Genomic DNA, 27,845 nt, shown 5'->3' on the forward strand with positions numbered 1-27,845 from the left:
GGGCACAGCACCCAGTCGAAGTTAGAACCAACCATCGCAACCTGGAACATCTTCAGACAGCCCATGCCAAACCAGCGGCAGATTAGGTGGTCGCTTTTTTTTTCTCGGTTCCACCTTAAGATTTGCCATGTGAAGGCCTCAGACAACCTACAAGCGGATGCTCTTTCTCGTAAGCCTGATGTCCAGCCAGGGAGTGAGGAAACTTCCCCCCGCCTCTCTGATTCTTCCCCCTCAAAGCCTGGCGGCAGCTGCAGTACCTCATTCTTGGGACAGGCCTGATGAGCGATCCTGGGAACCCGCGGAAAATGTGCATGCTCCGTTGCTGCTGAGGCGCTTCCACCAGCAGTACCCCCACAAACCTGGGGCCCCAGGGGAGGAGCATGAGGGGGGGCCTCATGGGAGCGGGGATGATGTCAGGGTGGACACTGAGCCCATAGAATCCCAGAGTAGTTCTGATTCTGAGGAAGAGCAGTCGCTCCTGGGAGAGGAGCACGCTCCTCTTTCCCAGGGCCAACAGCTGACGGAGGTTCCTCCCACCAGCATTCCTAGATTAGAAAGCAGTCCAGGAAGTGACCGAGCAGAGATAGCAGACTTGGTGGATGCGCGACGCAGACACAGAGAGTGGCGCCAGATGGAGGGCGCGGAAAGGAGGCGCAGTGCCCGGTTGGCACGCAAACAACGGCTGCGCCCAGAGGCTCCAAGGGAAAAGGGGAGGGACTCTCCCTAGTCCTTAAGTTGAGGGGTCTGCCAGTAATTCCCTTTCAAACGGGGACCAGCTGTTCCAACTTAGGGCATAGGTACTGTGCTGCTCAGATCTAGTTGCAAACGGTATAGTTGTTAAGTTGTAAAAGAAGAATAAAGCTTTGAAAGGAATCCCTTTGTCTGTGTCTGGACTTAGCTACTGGATTAGACTGAGAGAGGCCTCCAAGGAGCCCTTGACATTTGGTTCCATTGCAGATTTGTCCAATATCCCTACTCAGAAGTAGCCTTCATTGTGGGACCTACTCCCAAGTAAGTGTATATAGTAATTCATTATTTATCTTATCCTAGTGACCTAATAGTTTTGAGTAAACACTGCAATATTTACCTAAGAGCCATCCCACTGATATTATTGGGACTACTTCAGAATAAGTGTGTTCCGGATAGCAACCCTAGGGCAGTTTACTAGTTAGCCTCCGTGCATATGGTATATGGAGGAGCAGGACCACACCTGCTGCCTGTGCCCATTAGTGATGTTAGAGAAATCCGCCGCAGATTCAAATGAGGATTCATAGGGTTGGAAGGGGCCTACAAGGCCATCAAGTTCAAGCAGCTGCACTTACGTCCACATCTGGAGGATTGTCTGCAGAACGGCACTTGGCTGCTTCCTTAACCGGAGCCGTTCTCCATGTCAGTTGCCTTAAAAAAAAAAAAATGGTGATAGGCAGGATGTGCCCATAGACACATAGACTTATACGCAAGATTCACGGCTCTATTTTAAAAAATGGCAATTGGCGCGGAGGAGAACGGCTCCAGGTAAGTGGTCCTCAAGCCAGGTGGCTCTTCAGAATCCTCGTGGAGCGGAGCTGCTCTGGAGGATTCTGGGGGGGAGGAACGGATCGCCCCCCCCAGGCAGATTCCCCACCAGAACGGTGCCCACTGGGGATTCCCCACTGGAACATCCCTAGTGCCCATACATCCATGCACTCTCTGGGCCATAGGAAAGGAGAGCTTGTACATGTACAGCTTGGTGTACACGTGTATACACTCTCCACCTGACTAGGAAGTCTGCATGTTCTGTTCTCCCCTCATATGCATATAGTGTATGCGTGGAGGCTAATGAGTTAACACCCTTTTGTTTCAATCATTTAAAAAAATTAATTGTTTTATTGTAGATTGCAACAGAACAAAGCAAAACAAATCATAAAAAGAAGAAAAATGTCAACGTGATAGAATGTATCAATTTCAGTTAATACATGTGAAACATGTATGAAAATACAGCTTTCTAAAAATAAGAGATTATACATAAACTTGAACAAAGGCAGACCAATCAATCATATCTAAGCGGACAAGGAACTGGCTGTCACACTAACAATGAATGTAAGTCCTCTGTCTAACTCCTCGGCGGGAGCAATCCTATGGCACTGTCTAGAGGGCCATAGGATATGCTGTTTTCTGGGAACCGACCTCAGAGCCCACGCTCAGAGGTCAGTTCCCGGAAAACTGACCTTGCCCCACGTCTGCGCTGCCTCAGAGGCAGCATGGAGAAGCCCCGTCGTCCACACTCAGAAGAGGAGCATGGAGCAACTGAAAAGGGGCGGGGCTGGGGATGTTCTGGGGCGGGGAAAGTGGAGCTGCGTGTACGACACATCCAAAAATGGCTGTCTAGAAATTTTCTGCTAGAAAATTGCAGGGCAGGAGAGGCACGGAGGGAACGATCCCCCCCATGCCTTTCCTGCCTTGCTTTGGATAGGCAGTCACCTCTGAGTTCATTTCTGGAGAAATGAGTGAATGGACCCGGCTTCGCACAGGTTGGAGTAGCCCTCAGTTTGACACAACAAAGCCTTCAAGAAAGCCTACACAGGTGTCAGAGTTGGACACATTCTGCCTGCCCCGTCTGAGTGAAGCCATGCCCGCTGCCACCCCTAGGCCCCATCCCTGTCATGGTGCACCCTATAGCACACTGAGGAAGGGGTCTGTCCACTACATTTGCCTGGAGAGGGGGACTCCATGGCAAGGGATAGGGGGAAGCCATATAACTCTGTCCCTTGGCCTACTAATCTCCCCTGGACTGCAGCTGTATGGACTGCAAAGCAATGTGCTGGTTAGGGACGTCTTCCCCTAGTGGCTGAAGTTGTTGCTGCAGGCTTCAATCCCATGGATACATTTAAATTAATTTAAATTAATGTATTTTAAACACGAAATAACTCCAAGGTGCACAGGCGGGCCTGTTAAGTTTCAGGTGTCTAGGTTCTACGGTCGTGGCACTATGGCACAGACAAACAGACACACATCTTTTGTTATTACAGATAAGGAAAAAGCAAAACTACAGCTGTAGTTTTACATTGCAGTAAATAAAGTTCATAGAGGAACCTTGATAGGTCAGATGTTGGGCTAACTAGCTGCCCCAGCATCCTGTTTCTGATACCCGCCAGCCTGATTCTTTCAGGAAGTCCACAGGCAGGGCATTTCCCCCCATTTGTTTCCCCAGCATTTGGTATTCAGAGAAGTAAGTTAATTATTAATTGGGTGAGTAAGTACCTGTGACTGTTCTGAGTCTGCTAATCAGTTTTGTTGGGTGACCTTGAGAGGTGGCTAAAAATTCTTTGCTTCTCTGCGCACACACACATAATTTTTACAAAGCTGTAACATGAGAGCCAGTGTGGTGTAGTGCTTAGAGTGATGGGCTGGGACTGAGGAGACCCGGGTTCTAGTCCCCACTTGGCCATGAAGTTCACTGGGTGGACTTTGGGCCAGTCGCTGACTCTCAGCCTAATCTAGCTCACAGGGTTGTTGTGAGGATAAAATGGAGTGGAGAAGGATCGTGTACATCACCTTGGGCTCCTTGGAGAAAAGGTGGGATATAAATGTAACAAACAAATAATAACATGTCCCTCTTTAATCATCACCTTTTTAAACTGAAAATCCCCAAACTGTTCAGCTCTTCATAAGAGAGAATGCACTCCATTTCCTTGATCATTTTGGTTGCTGTTTTCTGCACCATTTCCAGCTGTACAGTATCCTTTTTGAGGTGGGGCATCCCAAACCAGAACTGTATACAGTATTCCAAATGTGGCCACAGCACAGATCTGTGTAAAGCTTTGCGCTTATAGCTGTTTTATTTTCACTCTCTTTCCTAATCCCTAGGAATATAGGAAACCGCCTTGTACCACGTCAATCCGCTGGTCCCTCTAGGTCAGAACTGTAATGACTGGCAGGGCCTCTGTAGTGTTCCAGACAGGGTTTTTTCCCCATCCCTACTTGAGATGCCAGAGATTGAACGAGGATTCTTCTGCATGCAAAGCATGTGCTCTCTTTTTAAATGTGTTTTTATTGGAAGTTGACATTGTCATGGAACTCTCTTCCCAAGATTCCCAAGATCTTTCTTCTAGGTAGTCAGACAGTTACGCAGTCCCCATAGGATTGCGCCCTAAAGGTGCAATCCTATGCATGCTTCAACAACAAAAAAAGTCCAACTCTCAGGATTCCCCCTGGCTAGGGAACGCTGGGAGTTGCAGGACTTTTTTCTGTGGAAACATGCATAGGATTGCACCTTTAGGGAGCAATCCTATGGGGCTAGTCAGCCGCCTCTGAACTTGGAGGCAACCAACTATCCAGTGCAGGGGCGGGCAGAGTGCAGAGGGGATCTTCTACTCTGCTCTCCAGCAGCCCTGCATTTGTGGCTAGATGGCCAATTTCAGCTGTCTTGCTGGGGCGCCATGGGCGGGGGAGGCCAGAAGGCGCATAGGAAGTGTTGTAAAGACGCTTCCGCCATTCCCTCCCTGCCCCCAGGAACGCCCCCTGTCTCCCCGTTCTGCACTGCTCTTACGAGCATGGAGCCAGGGATGAGCCGTGCTGCATACAAGGCAGTGGAGGAGGGGGCAGGGAGGCGGTTTTCTGGGAACTGACCTCAGAGCACTGGCTCCAAGCTCGAAAAATCCCATGGCCATCTAGCCATTGTCTAGCGGCCATAGGATTGTGCCCTTAATCAAGCTTTGTGAATCTAGAGCTGGATTGAGGCTGCGGTCACCTTTTACCTAAATTAGTTGGAGTTCATCAATAGGCTTTGATATTTTTCAGATTTGTGTTTGATTTGGAGTGCCATTATATTCTTGAATTGGTTGCCTGTGAGTGTGAATATGGCTACATCAGTGAGGGTAGGCAGAGAACAAATTACAGGAATATTGCCATATCTATCAAGGAATAATTTATTCCTCCAGTTCTCAGAGGAATAAATTTACTGTATTGTAAAGATAAGGAATCCCTGCTAGAAGCTACATGCCTTCTCCCCCCTCTTTGAAATGTGCTTTTGTTTTGCTGCGTGTGATGTATATTTATGACTTTTTACCTTGTTGTTTTCTCAACAGCTAGGCTGGGTCCTGGCACTACACCTCAAGCTTTTCCTTTACCTGTCCCTCACAGTAATGTTTTATTTCGTTTCCGTACTGCCTTTTGGCCAAAAATGCCCACTACAGTTGATTTGACACCGTCAGTCAAATCACATTCTTGATGTTCCCCTTCCCTAGATTCAGAAGGATGTCTTTAAAAAACAAAACAGCATCTCGAGGCTTCTGCTTAGCAAGGACATCTTGCATGCATTATTTAATACTTCACACATAACGTATTGCTTAGATTCTAAAAGAAGTGGCAGTTAAAATTGAACTGAATATAAGGCAGCCTTCCCCAACCTGGTGCCCTCCAGTTGTGTTGGGCAAGAACTCCCAGCATCCCCCAGCCAGCTCCACAGCATCACCAAAAAGCCCCCCCCCCACCAAAGGTAAGCTCCCCCCCCCCTCTTCAGTAGCACTCAGTGAGCCCTGGAGGACTGATAGCCAAAGGAAATCCCCCCCCCCCACTTCCCAGTCTGTGCAGAGGGCAGGATAGTGAATCCTGGCCACTGTGTGTATTGAGGAAAGTGATGTAATCTGATTGTGGTGTGGGCAACATTCAAGTTACAAGCCTTACAGTGCAATCCTTTACACGTATACTCAAAAGTCCCATTGAGCTTAATGGGGGTAGCGCCCAGGTAAGTGGGTACAGGATTTCAGTGTTAGTGCTCAAATAGAGACTGTCTCCAACTCCTATCAGACGGGGCTAAACTGGGAAAACAAGGCCGCTCTCCTTTTCTAATTGCCAGTGAAATCTGCCCACAAGTGCATAAAGTTGTACTTCATCGTAGTCCCTACTGCAGACCCTCTAGTAAAATATTCTCATTGAATGCATGGGGGGCTGTTTCAAGGAGAAGTGAGAGTAAACTAAGAGTAGACCATATTCAGTGTAATGGATCACTTTTAAATAAATGTTTTAATATAAGGAAACAACAGCTTTACCACGCTGCATGTGCCATTGTCTCGCTGCTGTTGTTAATAAGGTTATGGGACAGTTCTTCTAGATGGAGCAACTTGAAAGGCATAATGCCTACATGGCTGTGCGGGGGGGGGGGGGTGCTTACACTAACAGATGGTTTGTCATTTCCATGTAATACAAGAGGAAGCAGAAAGTGGGAAGCTCAGATGTGACTAGAGAATTGTCAGAATAACCCAGTGAATTATTCATTGACAAAACTGGGCAAGTAACCAAATCCAGCTTGTGATATCCAGTATGGCATTGTCCGTAAAGTGTCATGCTTTTTTCCCCCAACACTTCCCTCCTAATCGCAATATATGGGCATACCATGGACACCCCCACCCGCAAAGTACGTGTTTAGCATTACAGCATACATTATGAAGACATGTAATGTTGAAATTCTTTTAAAAATAATTATTATATGTATTCCGTGCGTATCATGGGTCTTCTGGTCTCTCATCCAGATTTCTGATCAGCTCCACACCTGCTTTGCTTCAATGAAGCTGCTGTATATCTGGTGTTCCCAGATCATTTGTGGTTTGTGGCCAGTTTGTTTTAACTAACCACAGTTTGCAGAATTTAAACATCATGGGGAACAGTGGTTAGTTCTAAAGAGAAAGCAGAAGTTTTTGATCTTGCACACATGGAAAAGAGGGAGAGAGGAGAAAACATGAGCCCAACAATAGGCAATGCTTGGTCCTGTAAACCTAAACCATGGTTTAACATTCTCTCTGAACCTGTGCACAGATTCTGATTAGAGAAATAACCTTGAATATCTTAAGTATTTTTCAGGAAATGCTATTTACAAGGGTATGGAGCAAGATATAAATAAATATGGTTTTAGGATAGCCAACATTTCTCTACAGATATTATGATGCAGTCCACTTCTATATATGTTTACTCAGAAATAAAGTCCCGCTGTGTTCAGTGGGGTAACTTACTCCCAGGAAAGTATGCATAGGATTGCAAACTGTGTACAATGATGATGATATATCATTGAGTAAAACTTAGTGGAATAATTAAGGAGACCTATTGCAATTCCTTAATTACATTATAAAGATGCTCCTTTTTTAGCCTTTTCCCTCTTTGTTGGGCTGGGGGAGTGTTTCTTCAGCAGGATCCAAAGAGCTCCTTTATGGGTTTGAGTGAGAACCTCGCTGCCATATTGCAAAATGCTTTTTAAAATCCCCTCATGTTTCAAATGAGGTTTGCTATGAGGGGGTGGGAAGATTTGAGAAACATACACCCCCCCTTCCAGTTTTCTTGGCTATGTGGAAGTAATTGTGTAGCTCATTTAGTCCAGTTGACTCTTCCCTAAGAAGAGATAATACAACCTTCTTTCGTTTACTACAATGTAGATGGACTCCATGGACTTCTGTTTCATTCCCATTTTCCCAACTGGAAAACCCCCCTAAGATTTGCTTAGATAAATGGATAGAAAGGGAAGCTGATTGGCTTGCCCTGGAGATGTTTAGCATTTGGGAAACAGCACCTCAGAGCAAAGTGTTGACATGTAAGCTGGCCCCTTGTCTAAGGGAGTCAGTGGCTTGCACAGGCCAAACTTAATAAAAAGGTTATATGCCTACACTTAGTACCATATCTTACTGTGCTTTCCTGACTTGTGTGGGTTTAGAGATTCTTGCCTTATGTTGGGATGAGTAGGAGAGGAAGAACTGAGGGGAGCAAAGAGGTGCAGAAAATAACCGGGAGATGCAGATACCAAAGAGGGGAGATGGAATAAAAAAAACTGGGAGAGGGGCTGAGGCACTGAAGGTAATTTTGGCTCAGGAACAAGAGGGCTGAGAGCAGAGTGGGGCCCTCAGGTGTGAGCGTGTGCTCTGGTAGGCCTGTTCCTACATCCGTGGTGAGCCCTGGTGAGCTTTACTTGTGGTGGCAGCAATGCCCCTGCCATGCCCTTCATATAGCATCACTTCAGGGCATTGTGGGACAGTAAAATGGCAGCTCTCACTCCTGGCTGCTCAATTCTGAACAGAGCACTGGAAATACATTGTTTTAAAGGGGGGTCCAGGGCAGGTGTTCGTGGTGGGTCCTGGAGCCCCAGCAGCTGCCAGAGGGTGCTATGTGGTATCGGGCATGGTTGGCAGCATCTAGAAGGCAGTTCTGGAGGAAGAACTCCAAGCACGAGCCTTTTGGTAGGAGGGCTGAGTAAACATGAACTAGCCAACCTGAACTAGCCAACAGGAACTAGCCAACCGGAAAAGGGCATTGCAGGGTCCATCTCCAGATTCCGATTTCCCTGAAGCCTGCAGGGATGTTTGGGCTAGACATGGCAAAGGGACAGGCCAGGCAGCAAATAGTCAGGACCACGGACAGCACACTCTGGGGTTGGATTCAAGAGCAGGCTAGATACCAGGCTCGCTGATGAACTTGGAGTGTTTCCCCAGCACAGTCTGGAGCCAGCTGAGAGTTTTAAGTAGTCCTGGGGCATGAGGGCTCTGTGAAGTTCTGCCTCCTTGGAGGTTGCCTGCTTGAGAGCTGAAAGTGTAGTGCTCCGTTACACGGGTCTTTGCTCTTGCGGCACCTGTGCTTGGCCTGGCAATGGGGGGGGGGGACCTCTGGGGCGGCAGGTGGAATCAGAGATTGGAATCAGAGAATGGAGGCAGAGAGAGCAGTGGTTGGGGTCTTTGGGTTGTGACCCCATCTTTATCTGTGTTCAGACTACAGGAGCCTAGAGGATCTCTGTCCCCTATCTTCTCTGATAGGCCCTTAGCTACTTGTTTGTTTCTTAATACCATGTATACCTCTAACTATAGTAAAAGCTCTAAGTAGTTTACATACAGAAATGTTTACAATCACAGTTAAAAATGCATATAGAATACAACATTAAAACTTTTCAACTTTCAACAACAAAACAATGAAAAAGAGACTGTAAAAGAGGGGAAAATGATGATAATCAATTATAAGCCAGAGAAAGCTTGCATGAACAAGTACATTTTCAGGAGGCATTTAAAACACACCACATTTCCTGCTTTCTGAATGGTATGGGGGATGTGTTCCAGAGGGTGGGTGCCACTGCTGAGAAGGTCCCACTTTTGAGATGTTACATGGCAACATACGGTTAGTCACAGAATGGCCAATGAGGCCTCCACTGAAGGCTTTAGAGGTTGGCTGTCTCTACATAGGAGAGGTGGTCCACTAGGTATCCTGGTCCTGAGTTATTTAGGGCTTCGTATGTCAACAACAAAACATTGAACGTGGCTCAGTAGTTAATAGTTACCCTTTTAGAAGGGTCCCTGGGGGTGGGGAGGAGATGCTTTGGCTAAAATTGAGGGAAGCCAGAGGATGGGGCTTGCGAATTTTATTAAGGACCCTTCCTCCTCCTTAGCTTTAAGCACTGATCTATATTGCTACCCTTCAAGTCAATCCCTTCCTCCTTGCCATTTCCCATCTGCCTCCACTTTCAAGCCATTTGCTATAGATGCATTTATTTCCTGTGCCTTTTGACTCTATATTTTTATTGTTGTGAAGGGCCTTGAGGAAGCTGGTGTATGGGAATGATTATGTAATTCAAACTCTATATGCTATACTGCCCTTTACTTGCAAATCAGGACAGCAAGCTCTTTATCAGTTTCCTATGTGTGGCTTGCTATTCTGTCTGAACAGCTGATCTTTTATAGATCCTTCTCAAATGTTGTTAAAATGCATTTTTGAAACCTTTTAGATATAAATTTTTCATTAACAAATATTCATAATTAACATCTTGCCTTCTTTGGGTATTAAATTCAGATTCGGTTATGCCTCTTGTGCCAGTTTTCTTTTATTGTTTTTATATTTTATAACTTGCTAATGTTTGCATTGGCAATTCCTTTGGCTAATGGTTGAGCTCCAGTTTCTAAGCAGTATTTCTTTTCAAAGAGCTTTCCCCCCTGCTCTTTAAACTTGCCCTCCATCCCACAAAACATGGCCTTCCTGAAGAGTAAAAGAACGAAAGTTTCCTGAAGATTTGTCCTTATTCAGCCTAGAGTAAAACCCTTGCTATTTTACTCTCCTGTATTGACTGCTTATGAACGTAATGTAAAGCAGCCTCAGTTACTGACTTCTGAAATTACTTAATGCACAGTCTTCAGAATCACATATAAAGTTGCCTTCTGTTAAGTCAGACTATACCAGGGGTCCCTGACCTTTTTGGAATTTTGAGAGCGTATCATGGGCTCTCTCACAAAATGGTTGCCATGGAGGCAGAGCTTGATCATAAAATGACTGCCGTGGTGGGCATGGCCAGTCACAAAATAGTCATTTCCTAGCAGGCAAACTGATGAGGCTAAAAGAAAAGTAAATTGCCCAAGAACGAAAGTACAATGCAGAAGTGGGGATCTGAGCTCCAAAACATGAAACCACTGTTTTGAACATAAATAAAGATAGCGCTGAAGGGCAGCACTTTGCTTTGCAACATACCAGCATCCCAGTTAAAAAATAATTTTCAAAAATCGTAAGAAATAAAATTAAAATCTGGAGGTGCAAGAAAGCCCGGTGGTTGCCAAATGAGATGTCTGCGGGCACATGGGTGTCTGTGAACACCGTGTTGCAGACCCCAGACTATGCTATCTACTCTGACTGGCAGTGACTCTCCAGCATCTCAAGCACAGGGAGACTTTTCCCAGCCTTGCCATTTGTGATCCTTTTTAACTGGAGTTGTTAGGCATTGAACTCAGGGCCTTCTGCATGCACACGCGGCCTTCTGTATGTATCTGGCTCTAATCCAACCTTCCCCTACCTGAGCCCCTCCTAATGTTTTGAATTCCAACTCCCATTGGCCCCAGTGAGCATGATCATAGGCCAGGGATAATGGGAGTTAGAGTCCAAACCAACTGGAGGGACCCAGGTTGGGCAAAGTCTGCTCTCGTCTAGAAAGGCTTATGCTCGAATAGGTTTGTTGGTCTTTAAGGTGCCACAGGACCCTTTACGATCTTTCTACTGAATAGCACCTATGCAAGTTCAAATGGTATATTGCTCTGTTTGCAGAATCGTAGCTGGGATAGTGGAAATAAACTAGCCAAGTTGTGATCATGAGAGGCTTGTTTTATGTGAGTCTGCTCAAATTGCTGTCAACAGGAAATTGCTCCTGACTGCATGATTAGGCACTTTTCTGTTACAGAGACTCAGGAGGCAAAATATTGTTGGAGGCTTTCTCTTTGTAAATATGTTTGTACTGAACCTTGCACCTGATTTCATGCTTTGCTTTTTAATGATGCACTGTAGAGCGAAGGGATGCCGAAGGGTGGGAAACAGTCCAGCGTGGGAGGCCTGTGAGATCCAAATCTTCTGCTTTGGCCGCGAAAACGACTTCCTCCACAGACCTATCACGGTTCAAGGATGACAGTGACAAAGAAAATGTAGTTTTTTGTCCATCGGAGAATAAACAGAAGGGTTTGTTAACTGAGGACAGTATATCAAAAAATACAGAACCCATCCTGAAAGAGTCTTGCTACCAATGTGAGCATCCCCTTGCTGAAAGGACTCAGGTAAGCGTCATTTAGGTTGAGCTTTTAAAAAAAAACCCTGCTGTAATCTTTATGAAGGTTATCGTGTTAACAGTTGCTTGTACTGGGCCAGGTAACAAGTTTGAGGAGCCTTTAGCAAAATAGCCCCCCTCTTCCTGTGTTGGTGCCCCCCCCCCCACAGGCTTACCTAGCAACAGCGGTGGGCAGCCTTGAGCTGCCGTTTTACATTTCCCTTGCACTCCCAATGCAGCATTGTTCTGGGGCAGTGGACCTTTTTGTGGCAGTGGACAGATTTGGAATTTTTGAGTGTTGTGGGTGCTCTCACAAAATGGCTGCCATGGGGGTTGTTGCCCATTCACACAATGGCTGCCATGGATGGCATGGCCAGTCACAAAACACTCATTTCCCAGAAGGCAAATGGGTGAGACTAAAAGAAAAATCACTTGCCCAAGAACCTAAGTACAAAGCAGAGGCAGGGTCTGAGCGCCAAAACAGAAAACCACTCCTCTGAGCCCAAACAAAATTGGCACTGGAGGGCAGCACTTCACTTTGCAGCAAGAGAGCCTCACAATTATTTATTTATTTATACAATTCTTAAGAAATAAAATAAAAATCGTGAGGGGTAGGGAGCCTGGCTGGCTCCAAAAGAAGTGCCTGCCCATGGGCAACACATTGGAGACCCCAGTTCTGAGGCATTGTGGGACATTTAAATGGTGTCCCATAGCCCTCTGGTACAGGAGAACCAGAGCAGATGTCAAGCTGGAGTCCTGGGGCCCTGACAGCTGTCTGAGGCTGCTGGGTGTTGGTGCCAGGTTTGAACCTGGCTACTTTCAAGAATTCTCCTCAAACCTCCCTCCAGCAATATGAAAAAATAACAATAAAACAATGTTTAAAAATCGATACCTAAAATTTTAATGAATACCATGGAATATAATGCTATGTTGTAAGCAGCAGCAGTTTGTAATTTTTAGACCAACAACTTCATTGAAAGCAGAGCTGAATAGCCAGGAATAGCCAGCGGAATAGCAAGGCCTATTTGAAACTAACAATGAGGGAGCTAACATCTTGCGGGAGGGATTTCTATAGGGAGGGGGCCACTGCTGAAAAGGCCCTGCCTCTGTAGCTGCTGACCTAACTGATCAGTTAGGTGGGTGTGTGAGTAGTCAGCCTTTCCCAAACTGGTGCCCTCTAGATGTTTGGGGCATTGACTCCCATTTGCCCCAGCCAGCATGGCTAATGGTCAGGAATGGTGGCAGTTGTAGCCCAAAACATCTGGAGGGCACCAGATTAGGGAAGACTGGTATAGGGGGTCTTTCATATAACTTGTTCCCAAACCATTTAGAGCTTTAAAGGTAACAACCACCAGGTTTGTATTTCCTTCCTTCCTTTCTTTCTTTCTTTCTTTCTTTCTTTCTTTCTTTCTTTCTTTTTGAGACCAGGAAGCTAAATTTCATTTTCTGCTGTTGAAGCAATGCGCTTTCTAAAGGACTTTTATTAGATAAGAACAGAAAGCTATCTTTTTATGAGCTTTCCTTTCAACTACAACATAGCAAAATATCACTGTCTTCCTTCTGATTTATGATGTTGTATGCATTTTATTAGGAGTTAATTTCCCATAGTTAGTTTATATTTCAGAAGGACGTTGAAAGGTCCTCTAAGAAAGGTTTGTGTTAAGTGGGGCACGTTATCCCCTTGGTGCATTATATAACTTTCTTCATCTTTCAGTGAGTTGGAGGCCAGGAGGGGGCAAAGCTTTGGAAGTCAGCAGATGTTACAGCAAGTTCCAAAATAAAAATCGACTAGTCTAAGAGTGTAATCCTATGCATGTTTAGACAGAAAAAAGGCCTACAACTCCCATCAGTCCCCAGCCAGCCATGGGAAAGTTGGGGGAGGCGGGTCTATCTCTACCTCTGCCTTGTATTAGTTCACAGCCCGTGTCCTTGAGGACATCAAGATCTCAGAGAAGAATGATGGTTTGCCAGATGGTTCTCCACAGTCACCTTCCGAAGTGCCGGTTGTTCTCGTAGATGCTGAACATACTTCAAAAAGTCCCCAGATGGAAGAAGTAGCCTCTGTCATTTCCAGGAGTGACGAAGAGAATCCAACAGAAAAAAACAAGATTGAAAGCGAAATGGACCCTGCAGATATTTCAAATGTGAACACTTTTAACATACGTATATTTTTTCTAAAAGCAAGTCCATGTAACTTAATGGCATGCAGTAAATAGTTAATTCCTCCCTCTGTTTATGCATAGTTGCATTAATCAAGTAGGAGAGGACATAGTTCAGTGGTACTGCAAATGCCTTGCATGCAGTATGTTCAGTCCAGCGGCACCTTCAGGATTGTATCAGGGCTGACAGTAAGGTTGCAAACACATGACATCAAAAGTTCTGGTTCCTGTGGTAGGGCCTGGGGGTTGGAACCAAATGAGGAGCCCAGTGTTGTGTTGTGTCCCTCCTCCACCAGTTAACTCACTCACCTGCATGCAGTTCCTTGTTACCTATGGCGACCAGGCAAGGACTTAAATACAAGGTGTGAAAGTTTGAGGCCTACAGAGGCAAAGGGAAAAATAGTCAGGCTTAGAGGCCTGGAAGGGGATGTTGTTGTTCGAGAGGGTAATCCTGAGAGGAGTAGTTTAATTTCCCTGGCTAAGTTTCAGTTTCATTTCTCCAGTTAAGTTTAATTTCTTCAGATTTGAAGCAGTACTTTCAGTTTTGGGGGAGGAGGGTATAAAAAGAGAGAGTCAGAAAGATCAGAGCAGTAAGAGCAGAGTCAGACCAGAGCCTGAAGAGGGAGCAGGAAGAAGCAGCCTAGAGGAGTCTAAGTACGGCTAGTATAAAGGAACTTGCATTTTGCAACTTTTATTTTCTTTTAAGGCCTTTTGTATCAGCATTGTTGTGTAAACACCTTTAGTTGTGATTTGCTTGCTTTAATTTACCAGTAAACTGTTGTGGTTAAACCCCAAGTGTCTGGTGTGTCAGTCATGTTATTGGGAAGAGGAAGTTTAAATGAAGGAAAGTGGGACTCTTAAGGAGGCAAGAGATCCTTAAGGAGTTGCTCAGAGGGTCCAGGTCATAAGAGGAACCCTGACACAAGGCTAATATAACACAGTAGCATTGTTAAGGGGGTAAAATTTAACTTGCATTTTGTACTATTAGCTCACACCATTTCCCAAAATGTATATGTCCTAAATACATGTCTATCAATGATGTATACATGGCCCTTCATTGTAGGCAATCCCCTTCAACAAAGGCCCGATCCTGAGCCACATACATACTTCCTAACATACGTACATCTTAATTGGGACCAAATACCATAAGGTGAACACTTCTGGGTGGGGATGGTGGGGGGTGGGGGTCATTACATGCCAGTAAAGTATTTTCCAACTTCCTGCCCAATTTCTGATAATGGTTTTGCCTCTTTAGTCCATGGCAGAGGTTCTTGCTAAAAAAGAGGAGTTAGCGGATCGCCTGGAAAAGGCCAATGAAGAAGCCATTGCTAGTGCCATTGCAGAAGAAGAACAGCTGACCAGAGAGATTGAAGCAGAGGAGAACAATGACATAAACATTGAAACGGACAATGACAGTGACTTCTCCGTGAGTCTCGTTTTTTCTTTATTTTGAAACAAACGTTGACTGAAAGTATTTCTTCACATAGCGCGTAGTTAAACTATGGAATTCACTGTTGTGATGGCCACAAATTTGGATGACTTTAAAAGGGGCTTAGATAAATTCATAGAGGAGAAGGCTATCAATAGCTACTAGGCTTGATGGCTATGTGCTACCTCTAGTACCAGAGGTGATATGCCTATGTACACCAGTTGCTGGGGAACATGGGCAGGAGGGTGCTTTTGCACTCGTGTCCTGCTTGTGAGTTCCTGGTCGACAGCTGGTTGGCCACTGTGGGAACGGAATGCTGGACTAGATGGACTCTTGGTCTGATCCAGCAGGGCTCTTCTTATGTTCTTATCTTCTAACTAATTTTTCCAGGGCAAGCTCAGAGTGTAACTATAACTTTACATTTTAGTACAGTTCTTGACATTACAAAATAGCTGTGCAGCTCAGAATAACTGTATGATATGCCAGGCATGATTTAATAAAAAATATGCAAGTACTCTGAATATTCCTTTTTCCCTTTCTGTGCTGTGTAGCATTTAGCTACAGCTGGAGAAGTTCACAGAAAGTTCTAAGAATTGGGTTTAGAACAGAGGTGGGCAGCTTGTGGCCCTGTAGATGTTTTGGTCTGCAGCTCCCATATTCTCTCATTATTGGCTATGCTTGCTAGGGCTGATGGAAACTGTAGGTCAAAACATATAGAGGGCCACATGTTGTCCGCTCCTAAAGGAAACAGGAGTGTTGGGGTGTGGGAACAGCACGCTTGGGAGGAGCCATGGTCCCCCGTTAAGAGAGAGAAAGCTGCAACAAGCTTCAGTCCCACACGCTCCCCCGTGCCCTCCTATTTCACACCTGTGAAGAGAAGATTGAAAACTTTCATTTCCAGTTTTAAACAAACCACAGTTCCCTGTGATGTCCAAACTGGTGTCATTAAACTATAGTTAGTGAAAACGAGTCAGTATCAAAATGTGGTTTCAGATCCAGGCTTGTTCTCCAGCCATAGTTCCCCAGGTTTGGACATCATGGAAATCTGGTTAGCTTAAAATGGAAAGCTCCTCCCCACAGATGCAAAGGAACAGGAGAAGGGCAAGGGCAGTGCATGAGTCTAAGGTTACCTACAGCTTGTTCTTGCTGCAGGAAAACATGGTTTTCCATTATGTCCGAACTGTGCCATAGTGTGTTAATAGCAGCCATACCTGCCTTTTTGTTGGAACGCCATTTTAAAAGAAGAAATGAGACAGGAAAATGAGACACTGTTCCACATTAGATTTATTTTTTGCATATGTAACATATTTGAATTATTCCAGCCATCATTGTTAATTGCATGGAATGGTAGGTCTAAAGCTGAAAAGAACGTCTGAAGTTCTGTTTGTATTTTCTGTTTTGCATTATGGAATTTCAGGCAAGCGTGGGCAGTGGAAGTATATCTTTCTGTGGCATCTCCATGGACTGGAATGATGTCCTGGCAGATTATGAAGGTAAACATTCTTCACTGTATACATTTAGATGCTAGCTTAAGACCTTCCTCTTTTAGCAGGCATTTAATTTCTAACCGGGTGCTCTGGTTATTAAGCTGGCCCTTTAATATTTTTAACATCTTTAATATTTTTATATTTTCATTGTATTTCTTGTTTTGGTTGTTTTTATTGTTTTAGGGTTTTTTAAAGTGACCATAAATCATGCTGAGGGCATCTACCAGTTGGGTGGCATATAAATATAATTAATGAATAAATATCATAAATGATTAACTTTGCATAGAAATATGGACTAACATCAGGTTCCATGACTTAAGAAAAGTATCCTTCCTCTCTCCCTCCCTCCCTCAAATGAGAGAGTGGTTATTGTCGCCCAGGTTTTGTATGTCATACAAGTAGTACCAGCCACATGGTTTCAATATTAGCGTTTGCTTCAGAAGTGGTTTCTTCTTCATTGTAGCTCGTGAATCATGGCGTCAAAATAACTCTTGGGGTGACATCGTGGAGGAAGAACCAGCTCGTCCGCCAGGCCATGGAATACACATGCATGAGAAGCTCTCTTCACCCTCCCGCAAGAGGTTTCAAGTTTTATAAACATTTGATTAAAGTTATTGCAATAGAATGAGACTTCATAATTGAGTAATATATTGATTATGAAAACTTAGGAAGCTGCCTTATTCCAGGTCAGACTATTGGTCCATGTTACCTAGTATGGTGTACTCTAACTGGCAGCTGGTTTCCAGGCAGAGGTCTTTCCTGCTATCTGATCCTTCCAAGTAGAGATTATTATTTATATAGCACCATCACTGTACTGTACATCCCTAGAAATGCCAGGGATAAAACCTGGAACAACCGGAATGCAAATCTCATGCTCTTGCACTGAGCTGTGGTCCCTCCCCAGCTATGGTTATGTTCTTAATTATAGAGTAAAGTATTACTTGGTTCCCCTACCACATAACAAATGAGGAAGCAGCATTCATTCATTGTCCGTAGAAAATTGGCCTTAGATCACTGCTTTGGTAACCAGAGTAATAACACCCTGAGTCTTTTTATTATGAATCATCGCTGTTCATTCAGTACGTATGTCCTTCGGCCTGCAGCCTCCGCCCAATATGTTTATATTGTGTCACCCTTTCTCACGGGTAATTGGTAAGTCCTATAAACATTGCATCCATGACAACTGAGAAATCAAATTTTTGCACAGCACTCATGTGTGACATCCTCCAGACAGACACTGAACTTTCTGTATTGCATCTGAAAATTGTAAACCAGTATCATCAAGGCTGGTGCCAGCACCCAGCATCCTTGGGAAGCTGCCAGGGCCCCAGTGTCCCAGGTGGCCCCACTACTGGTGTCTGCCCTGTACCCCCCTTTACATGTTTTCCATCCCAGCACTCTGAGCAGCACAAGCCAGCTGGGTTTTGCCATTGTTTAAATTTCCCACAATGCTGCAGACATAGCGTCACTCTGGAGCGTTGCGGGAAATTTAAATGGTGGCTAGACTCAGCTGCCTATTGCTGTTTGGAGTGCTGCTGCTGAATTGCATTGTTGCCACCAGGTAAACCAACCAACAGAAGAGAGGGCACACCAGGCCCCTCTCAAACCTGGAGCCAACCTGAATTATAATCCCTATTGTTGTTTGATGGTGGTTGTGAGCCAAAGGACCATGAATGGTATTCCACACATACAACAGGGCATATCTGTCCCCTCTCCCACTGTAGCCCCAAATCCACTTCTGAGGGTTGTGAGGGGGACCCTCCATAGTTACGCACAACGCCTCAGCAAGAGATACGAAGCTTACAATATTCTGAGATTAGTTAAATGCCTGAACTAGATATTTCTACACCACAGATTTCGTTCCACTGGTTTAAAACTGGTGTTACTTTAAAGGAATACTGTAGATTACAGATAGCCACATACTTTTTGTTTGTGGTTTTCAGTCTTCTCAATATTATTTCAAAAGGACGATTGCGGAATCTAAAAGGAAGCTTGAAGAAAAACAGATGAAAGCTCAACAGCTGAGAGAGAAGTTGCGTGAGGAGAAAACGCTAAAGCTTCAGAAATTAATGGAACGAGTAAGCTTCCCGTACTTTAATGTTTTATTCCCCCCAAAGACGAATTACACTTCCACACTGTGTGAAATCATTGGGGCTCATTCATGCCTTACATGTATTAGTCAATGTATATTCTGAAGAACCTCTTCCAAAAAGCATGGTCGTTGAAATCCAAAGGGCCACCCATAGCAATCCATGAGGGCACCAGGACTTTTCCAGAATGTCTTCCTGTCTGCAGTTTCTTGCACACCCCAACAAAGACTCTCTTGTGGTGCAGGAGACTCTCCAGAACCACATGGGATACAGTGCAGGCAGCAGTAGGAGGGGGACGGGAATCAGCGTCCAGCCCTCCTTGTGTATGGAGAAGTGCTCTCTGCTCATACCTAGCCTGGTCGTTCTACCTGGTAATTTGAGGCGAGTGCGTCTGTGGGCAGGAGCTCAGTGTATATCGTACAGGAACTTTCAGCCTAAGGTGCTCTGACTACAGTAATGTCTGCGGTAGAATTGTCTTATGGCAGGGGTGCACAACAGGCAGCCCTGGGGCCCTTGGCCGCTCCCTGCATGGCCCTTGAAGCCAGCAGGATCCCACCCACTTTTCCCTACAATACAACTGATTAGCTGGGCTCGGGGGGGGGGGGGGGCGCTGTCCCCTGACTTCCGTTGCTAGCAGTGGGGGAAAAACAGCAATCTCAGTGGCGATTACTAGGGAATGGGGGAGACTTTTACCTCCACCATCCCCCCAGCAATCCCTAGATCTCACTGGGTATGGAGGAAAGATGTATAGGGGGGGCAGTGGGAAAGTGTGTGCATGTGCACTTGTGCAGCCCCCGCTCCCAGCTAACACCGGATGCTGCCCTTGAGGCTGAAAAGGTTGTGCACCCCTGAGTTGAGGTTATGCTTCCCCATTGCACCAGGCTATTATGTATAGATCAAGGCAGTGTACCAAAGAACCAGTGGAGGAGAAGGCTAATAATGGCTATTAGTCATGATTCACATCTGCTGCCTCTGGTATCGGAGACGGTATGCCTCTCCATACCAGGTACTGGGGAACATGAGCAGGAGGGCACTAATTTTTGTGCACACCCCGCACGTGGGCTTCCCACAGGCAGCTGGTTGGCTACTGTGCAGATAGCATGCTGGCCTAGATAGGCCTTTGGTCTGATCCAGCCCTGCACTTCTTATGTTCTTCATGCAAAGCTGGGGGATTGTACCATATATAACATGATCGCGACAGTGCAGGTAATGTTCTGGTTTCGTTCCTTCCTTTTTCTTTTCTTTTTAACTTTATTCATTTGGTGAGACAGAGTGGAATATGGGGGAAAGCGTACATCCAGGCATAAGATATGTTGAAATAAGATGAGACGGAAACATGAAACAGCAAAAGAGGTTTAGTTTAAGAAACTGGTAGAGGAGAATGTATGAAGTGGGGCGACGTTTAGGGAGGACAGGGGCAGGCCTCGTCAACACCTCACCATTCACACAGCATGAATATCCTCAGGGGCAGCAGCTGTATTTCTGGTTATTATGGGGTATTAAAAGCAGGCCTCTGAACCTTCCTAGGAATCTTGCCTCCACACACTCACATGCGTGCACGCATGCACACACGGGAATCTTTGAGTCCATCTTCCCTCCTCTCCCCAAATGGGTCTCCAGCCTTTGCAGTGCCTGAGAAAAAGCAATCTGTGATGGATGAATGCTTAGAGTTCAGGGGAATCTTTCAATATTACAGATGACTGTACACTGTGAAAGGGCCTTGTAGTTCAGACACTGGGTCTGTTCAGATGGTCCTACAACTCCCATCACCCCCCAGGGCACAATCCTATGCATGTTTAGACAGAAAGTCCTACAACTCCCATCACCCCATCCCACCCAGCCTTGGTTATTGGCTATTGGTTATTGGTTATTGGCCAGCATAAGTTTGGAGCAGCCTTCCCCAACCTGGTGCTGTCCAGATATGTTGGACTACAACTCCAAGAATGGCTGGGAGAGTCTGGAAGCTGTAGTCCAACACTTCTGGGAAACACCTGGTTGGGGAAGTCTTGTGGGGAGGATGAGGAATGAAGTCTTGGACTCATGCACTCCCTCTTTCCTCTTGTGAGCTCTGATTTTGTCCCTTCCTAGTTTGAGCACACAATAATTCACTGTGGTGTCCAAATCAGACAAATTGACTTGTGCAAACCGGGAAGGAGGCTGTCAGGTTATGCACAAACCTGAGACTTGTTTCCAGTCCTCCGGAACAGGGGTGCAGAACCTCGGACTTGGGAGCCAAATCCAGCCCACCTGGGGTCCCAATCCAGCCCTCTGGTGTTCCCCAGATGACTATACCCCCTTTTCCCTGACCACTGTGTGATGGTTTCCCAGCTTTTGTTCAATGTTCCCTTAATTCTAACAGGTTTAAATGGGCTGGTTTTTTGGCCCCACCCCTTTGCCTTTGGCTCTGCCCACCACTGGAATGCGGCTGCCAGAGCTTTTCCAAAATGGAATTTGGTCCTGGGGCTGAAAGAGGTTCAGCGTGGTTTAGACCAGCCTTCCCCAAACTGGCACCCTCCAGATGTGTTAGACCACAACTCCCATCATCCCCAGCCAGTACAACCATTTGTGGAGGGCTGGTTTAGAAGATTGCCTTGACTGACCCACTGTAGGGCATTTGTACTCTTTAAAAATAGCTCTATCCTCAAGACGTCCTCTTGTTTTTGCTCTTCCAAGCCTCTTTAAGAAGACATCTAGACAGTAAATCACCCAGATATTTTAGTAATGACATTCTTTAGAATTATATTTTGCTGATCTCTGTCTATCTTATGCAAATCCTTCTTCAAGCAAGAGCAAGATTCTGGTAAATATTACCTGAGGTTTCAAGGTTCACTCGATTCTCTTACATTAAGTGAAGTGAGAGCTTTTGTCATGTTGTGTATCACATTACATTAGACCTTAAAAATGTTGACACGCATTAAACTTGGAATGATTGCCAACTCATGAAATATGATGAGATTTATGACATCTCTCTCACTCCATTTACCTCTTGGCAGGTGCCATAAATGCTAAGTTTGACTGAAAGGCTTCACACGATCTTCACTCTTCAGTTTAGAGCTAGACTGCCATTGCTCTAAGATTACTCCAAGCAGCACTTTTCAAATGGCATTTAAATGGTTGTATTTATTGGGGTTTTGGCAGAAAAGTGGGATAAAAATACGCCCAAGAATTTAGCACTGTGTTGTACAAATACTGTTTTTAATATTATAACAAGCTGCGGAATGAAAGATATCAAGGAAAGTGTTGGTAGGGGTTGTTTGTTTGCCTTTTGTTTATCATTTGCCTGCTTTCTGCAGGAAAAAGATGTACGGAAATGGAAGGAAGAATTGCTGGACCAGAGGCGGAGGATGATGGAGGAGAAATTGCTCCATGCGGAATTTAAGCGTGAAGTGCAGTTGCAAGCGATTGTGAAAAAAGCACAAGAGGAAGAAGCTAAGGTGAGCCCATGTGAATGAAAGAGATGTTATGGGCAGAATCCAAAGAGCCTTCTTGGGCAGCTCCTGCTCATTTCAGTAGGACTTGCACAAGAGAACATCCTGCTGGATTCTTCCTGGAGTTTATATTTCTTGGAAGATGGTTATAAATGTAGCACCACTTTTGTCTGAGCAAGTGCGCTGTGAACCATTAGCACTGAATTAAATTTCTCAGTTCCTGAAAACCACTGTCCTTACCTGCGCCTTCAGGCTAAGAGTGGCCAACTTGTGGCACTCCTGGATGGGAGGGGCTATGGCTCATGGAGGGACCGTAGCTCAGTGGTGGAGCCACTGCTTTGCAAGCAGGAGGTCCAGGGGTTGATCCCCAGCATCTCCAGGTAAGGCGGGAAAACCTCCTGCCTGAGACCCTGGAGACCCGCTGCCAGTCAGCGTTGACAATACTGGGCTAGATGGACTCAGGGTCTGACTCAGAATAAGGCAACTTCCTAGTTGTATGCCTCGGCTATTGGGCAGTATGAAAATGTAATAAAAAAATAAAGGAATAAATATTCCTATGGATGTTTGGACCTACAACTCCCATCATCCCTCATCAAAGGCTGTGCTGGCTAGGGCTGATGGGAGTTGTAGGCTGACGCATCTGGAAGACCACAAGTTGTCCACCCCTGCCTTAGGTATTGTGGTTAGCATGGCGATTGGAGGGGATCATAGAATCATAGAATAGTAGGGTTGGAAGGGGCCTATAAGACCATCGAGTCCAACCCCCTGCTCAATGCAGGAATCCAAGTCAAAGCATCCCTGACAGGTGGCTGTCCAGCCTCGTCTTGAATGCCTCCAGTGTGGGAGAGCCCACCACCTCCCTAGGTAATTGGTTCCATTGTCGTATTGCTCTAACAGTCGGGAAGTTTTTCCTGATGTTCAGCCAGAATCTGGCTTCCTGTCATTTGAGCCCATTCTTCCGTGTCCTGCATAGGTCTCCAGTTTCTTGTTGGATGATGCACCTCCGTTGGCCTGTTGCCCACTTGATAGCCTGTTCCGTTTGCATTTTTTGGTGCTTAGCTGCCTTGAATATTGCCATAGAATGGTGGGGTACAAATGTTAGAAATAAATACCATGGGTTAGATCCAAAGGTTCCCTTCCTCTGATGGAGGGAGTCCTTCTGTTGGAGGGATGGAACCTTTGGATCCAGCACCATGTTTCCCATGTTTGCTTGGTTGGTAGCTAAAGTCAGAGCTGTTTGGAGGGAAATGGATGCTATCTCATGTCAGACTGATAATTGTGTGGTGTAGTAATCCCAAACATTTGATTATCATTACGCAGGTGAAGTGGTGGTGATTTCTGTGTGTGATTTTGCGACATTGTCAGGGCTGACTGCCAGTTCAACAGTAAATGTTGAGTTCTGGGGTGGAGAGCAGTGCACGTGACCTTTGAAGAGAGCCTGTATCCATTGTTATTGAAGCTTCTAAGTACTGCGCAATTGGCTTCGTCCCCTATTATAACGGCTGCTTCTGTCGCTGAGTTTAGAACGGTTCTCTAATTTCATTTACTGTTGTCGTTGTTTCGTTTAAACCTATGTGATTTCTGGAATCGAATTAAGTAATTAACGTAACACGATTCCCAATGAAACAGAAGTGTTCAAGTGTTGCATTCAGCTGCAAAAGATCTGTTCTCCCTTGGATCAAGATTAATTGGGTCAGAAGTACCAGTTGATGTGAAATGGAGGAAGAAGGCCACGACTTCTGTTGCTGCTTCCTTTGTCTCGTAAATTCCCATTGCTGGCTGCTCACTGAGCTGCAAAATCCATTCTGTAAATGTGTTCCACTCAGTAAACAAAGCAGAAAATCTGTCTTTTATTTGGCCATTTAGTACTTCTGTAGATTTGGGGGGTGGGGGTGAAATTGCTACAGCTGTAGCAAAATAGATGTAATAGTGCTATGAAAGGTTTTCTAATGTTTTTTAGTTACAGTAATTTTCATGCTCTCTTTTATAAGACACTTTGCAGTTTTTATTACATAAAGGGTTCCTTCTCTTTTATTTGATATGCTTTGCATAGCTTCTTTTGAATGACAAATTCGAGTAACAGCTGGATTTTATATTTTAACAAAAGAGGGATCAGCCATTGTTTGTTCCTTTGTCCCAGTGGTCCTAGAGACCGCTCCAGGTGCAACCTGAACCCAGAGCTCTCTCTGGGTTGAACTCTGTCTCCAGAGTCCCTAGAACACTGGTTCCCAACCTTGGGTCCCCAGATGATGTTGGACTACAGCACCCATCATTCCCAGACACCATGACCAGTGATTGGGGATTATGGGAGTTGTAGTCCGGTAACATCCTGGAGCCCAAGGTTGGGAACCAATGCCCTAGAAGCTAAGGATGCAATCCCATACTGAAAATACGGCAGCTGAGGGGTTATAAGAAAAGATGGAAGCACCACTGTGCCAGTGGAATACAAGATACGCCACTGTCATGAAAAAATACACTGGTGGAACTGCCCAGATACTGTGACAGAGCACTCCACCAGCTGAACAGGTAAAATAGGGTGGAGTTGTGGGTAGGACTTGGGCAGCTCACTGGGGAACCTGTGTTCCTCCAGATGGTGATGGACTCCACCTCCTATAAGCCCCAGTCAGCATGCCCAGTGGTCAGAGATTATCAGAGCTGTTGTCCAGTAAAATCTGGAGGGCCACAGATTTTCACTCAAACTATAGAACTTCAGTCCACGGCCACAGCCCTGTGGACAGCAGACCTTTACCACAGCCCCAGGACTGGTGCAAGAAATGTCCCTCCCCTTGCCATGCCACTCCTGTATCAACGACCACCCTGTGTGCAGAGCATAGGAACTGGTATAACTCAGTGCCTAATCACAGCATACCACCCCAGTATATAAACCCCACACAGGGAGACCGTAACTCTGAAGATTGCGTGTGCAGCATGGTGCGTTATTTCTCTGGCCTCAGGTCGTGTACACTGAGCTCATAAGGGGGAGCTCTGGTAAGGGGAAACTCTAGGGAAAGGGCACTTTACACAAAAAGGGATCCCTTTGCACAAAGCAGCCTGGCATCACAACACACATGGGAACTTGAGTACATTGCTAACATGTCTCTGCCTAGAGCCCTAACAGGTCCCTCGTCTTGGGGCTCCAGGCACAAACACCCAACACCAGATTCCACTCCCTCAAGCATGAGCTGTACTGCTCAGCTCAGATAACTTGCTGTTAAAGAAATAGCACCCTTTCTGATATTTGTAGAGCTGCTCAGAACACCTTGTAAGTAATTTAATTAAGCTTTTGTTGTGTCTCGCCAATTTAGAGTCACATAACCCCATCATTCTCTTTGACTGTTCCAAGAATTGGAGGCTTTCCCAGTTTATGCACCAAGCCTGTTCCCAGAGTTAAAAATATCATCAGGGGCTGCTGATTCATCAGTTGGGGCTTCTGGAATTCTGAGTGAGAGAAATTAGTCATCAGTATGGAAAATATTTACATGAAAACATCTTCCTTTGCAACACTGATGTTAAAGTTAGATCTGAAAAGTGATTTTTTTGTAGCATTTATTGTATCCCTTTGCCCCCTCCCCCCATTACCTTGTATAGGATTGTTTTAATGTGGCCCTTACAAATGGGTTGTATAAACTGCAAAACAGTGAAGTGTTGGTGGAATTTTGCCAGGATTTATTTGCCATTAGGTGATCCCTTCTGTATTGCATTGCACTTGGGGTGGTGAAGCTGCTCACAGCGATTGGCTGAACTGATGTGATGGATACAGAATGTTCATGAACATTCTAACGGCTTAGTGAATAAAGCCCGCAGAATGTTTGCAATCCAGCACCTGTGAGAGAAGGCAAAGTTGTCTCTCTAGGATTAAAACCTCAAATATCCAAGACATGAGAGTAGCTTTTGAGAGGGGCCTGGGAAGAAGACCTAGGAGACAGGGATGCTAAGGGGCAGAGAGCCCTGTAGGAAGGCTATAGAGTTGTCTATTGACTGAAAAATGTAAACATAAGGAAAGAGCAGCTGAAGGAGGCTTGAGCTTGAATTAACCAGCCAGTTATTTGGCTTCATGCTTCTTATTAATGTATAATGGTCCTGAATGTTTGCACTGTGCTTTATATACTGCTCTAATCCCATTTTTTAAAGCCTCTTCCTCATGGCTCATATTCAGACTTTGGTTTAATTATAGGTTAATGAAATTGCCTTTATAAATACATTGGAGGCCCAGAATAAACGTCATGATGTTTTGTCCAAACTGAAAGAGTATGAACAAAGGCTGAACGAATTGCAGGAGGAGCGCCAGCGGAGGCAGGAGGAAAAGCAAGCGCGCGATGAAGCTGTCCAGGTAACACTTGACTTCGCAAAAGTAGCACTGCCGTACTCCTTTCCCCCCTCTTTTATTGTACAAAGTTGTTCTTAGAAGTTTTATTTGCTTTGCAGGTATTCTATTTGCAACCAGTATAATGTGTAGTTCTTACATTTTGGAGTAGTGGTGGCTTCAGGAGAACTGTTTCAGAGTAATAAAATGCCCCATAGGATTCATCAACTTTCAGAGCTTTTTTTTAATAGTAAACCCGCAGAGTAGAGAACTAAGCAGGAAAGTTCTCATTGCTCCTCTCCAGACACACGCGGTAGGCTTCAAACCGCCCCTTGAGTGCCAGTCTGCTGGCAAGAGCTCTAGAAAGTTCCAGGGTTTGTTCCACACAGGCTCAAAACCCGTGTGTCTGACTGCACAAAGACCACAAAGAGGCCTGTGCCCTTTGCCATTTGTATTCCTGGTTCTCTTCTGTCAGCCCATGAAGTACCAATGTGACACAGGGGCTGTTCACTCAACACGCTAACCCACGTTCAGTGGTTGAGTGTAGGCTGTTGTTGAACTGTGGGTTGTTTGTTGAACTGTGGCTTAGTGTGTTGTCTGAACCCAGGACATTTTTCACAGGGTGGCTTGTTAACCATTTAGTGTGGCTTGTTAACCACCCTAAACAGCCCAAAAACAAACCATGGCTTCTCAAGGTGGCTTATTTGAGGGGGGGAAAGCTACACTGCATGGTTAACAAGCCACCTTCCGAAAAAGTCCTGGGTTCAGACAACATGCCAACGCACCATTCAACAAACAACCCACAGTTGAGAACAACCCACACTCAACCACTGAGTGTGGGTTGGCATGTTGTGTGAACGCAGCCACAGTGTTGCTGAGATCACATTCCCCTTTCTCAAAAACTCTTGTGCCAAATTCCCAGAATGATTTCTGAACGCCGGCATGTTTAAAAAACCGTTCAAGTGCTCTGTGGGAGCATCTTCTGTGTCCACGTATTTGGGACTGAGGCCCCTTGGGCACTGTGGGACTTGTTTCCAAGGACCCATGCATAGGATTGGGCTGTATGGATGTATTCTAGCTCAGCTGTCCTGCAGTGTGTATCCCGAGGTCTCTCTCCACTGAAACAGTGACCTGTTAAAAGCGTCTCGTTTCTCGTGCTAATGTTTTGAGTGTTTGTTTTCTTTAAAGAAGGAAATATTTGTTCTCTAGGAGCGTAAAAGAGCTTTGGAGGCAGAACGCCAAGCCCGGGTGGAAGAGCTGCTAATGAAAAGAAAAGAGCAAGAAGCTCGCATTGAGCAGCAGCGGCAGGAGAAGGAGAGAGCCCGGGAAGATGCCGCCCGCGAAAGGGCCAGGTAGCGATCTTCAGTCTCTTCAACTGTGCCATCTTCAGCACTTTTAGGAGTCAGCATGAAGGGCAGGTGCTCTGTGCTT

At 45.4% G+C, this 27,845-nt stretch overlaps 1 protein-coding gene across 11 annotated transcripts in view; it reads left to right on the forward strand.

The window, feature by feature from the left end:
- SCAPER (S-phase cyclin A associated protein in the ER) overlaps positions 1 to 27,845 on the forward strand; it is a 238,025-nt gene that overhangs the window by 55,314 nt on the left and 154,866 nt on the right. For all 11 annotated transcript variants that reach the window (XR_014785311.1, XR_014785312.1, XM_084816787.1 and 8 more), the window contains 9 exons: positions 11,266 to 11,528; positions 13,432 to 13,662; positions 14,933 to 15,103; positions 16,524 to 16,599; positions 17,057 to 17,174; positions 18,560 to 18,671; positions 21,977 to 22,117; positions 26,286 to 26,441; positions 27,624 to 27,766. Coding sequence is in view for 9 of the 11 variants with exons in the window: in XM_084816787.1 (XP_084672913.1) it covers positions 11,266 to 11,528; positions 13,432 to 13,662; positions 14,933 to 15,103; positions 16,524 to 16,599; positions 17,057 to 17,174; positions 18,560 to 18,671; positions 21,977 to 22,117; positions 26,286 to 26,441; positions 27,624 to 27,766 (1,411 nt within the window). In the remaining 2 variants the exon portion in view is untranslated. The remainder of the gene's footprint in view (positions 1 to 11,265; positions 11,529 to 13,431; positions 13,663 to 14,932; positions 15,104 to 16,523; positions 16,600 to 17,056; positions 17,175 to 18,559; positions 18,672 to 21,976; positions 22,118 to 26,285; positions 26,442 to 27,623; positions 27,767 to 27,845) is intronic.

Source organism: Heloderma suspectum, chromosome 11 (genome assembly GCF_057233095.1).
Source record: "Heloderma suspectum isolate Gila_16-S chromosome 11, 16-S_ref, whole genome shotgun sequence".
Classification (NCBI taxonomy): domain Eukaryota; kingdom Metazoa; phylum Chordata; class Lepidosauria; order Squamata; family Helodermatidae; genus Heloderma; species Heloderma suspectum.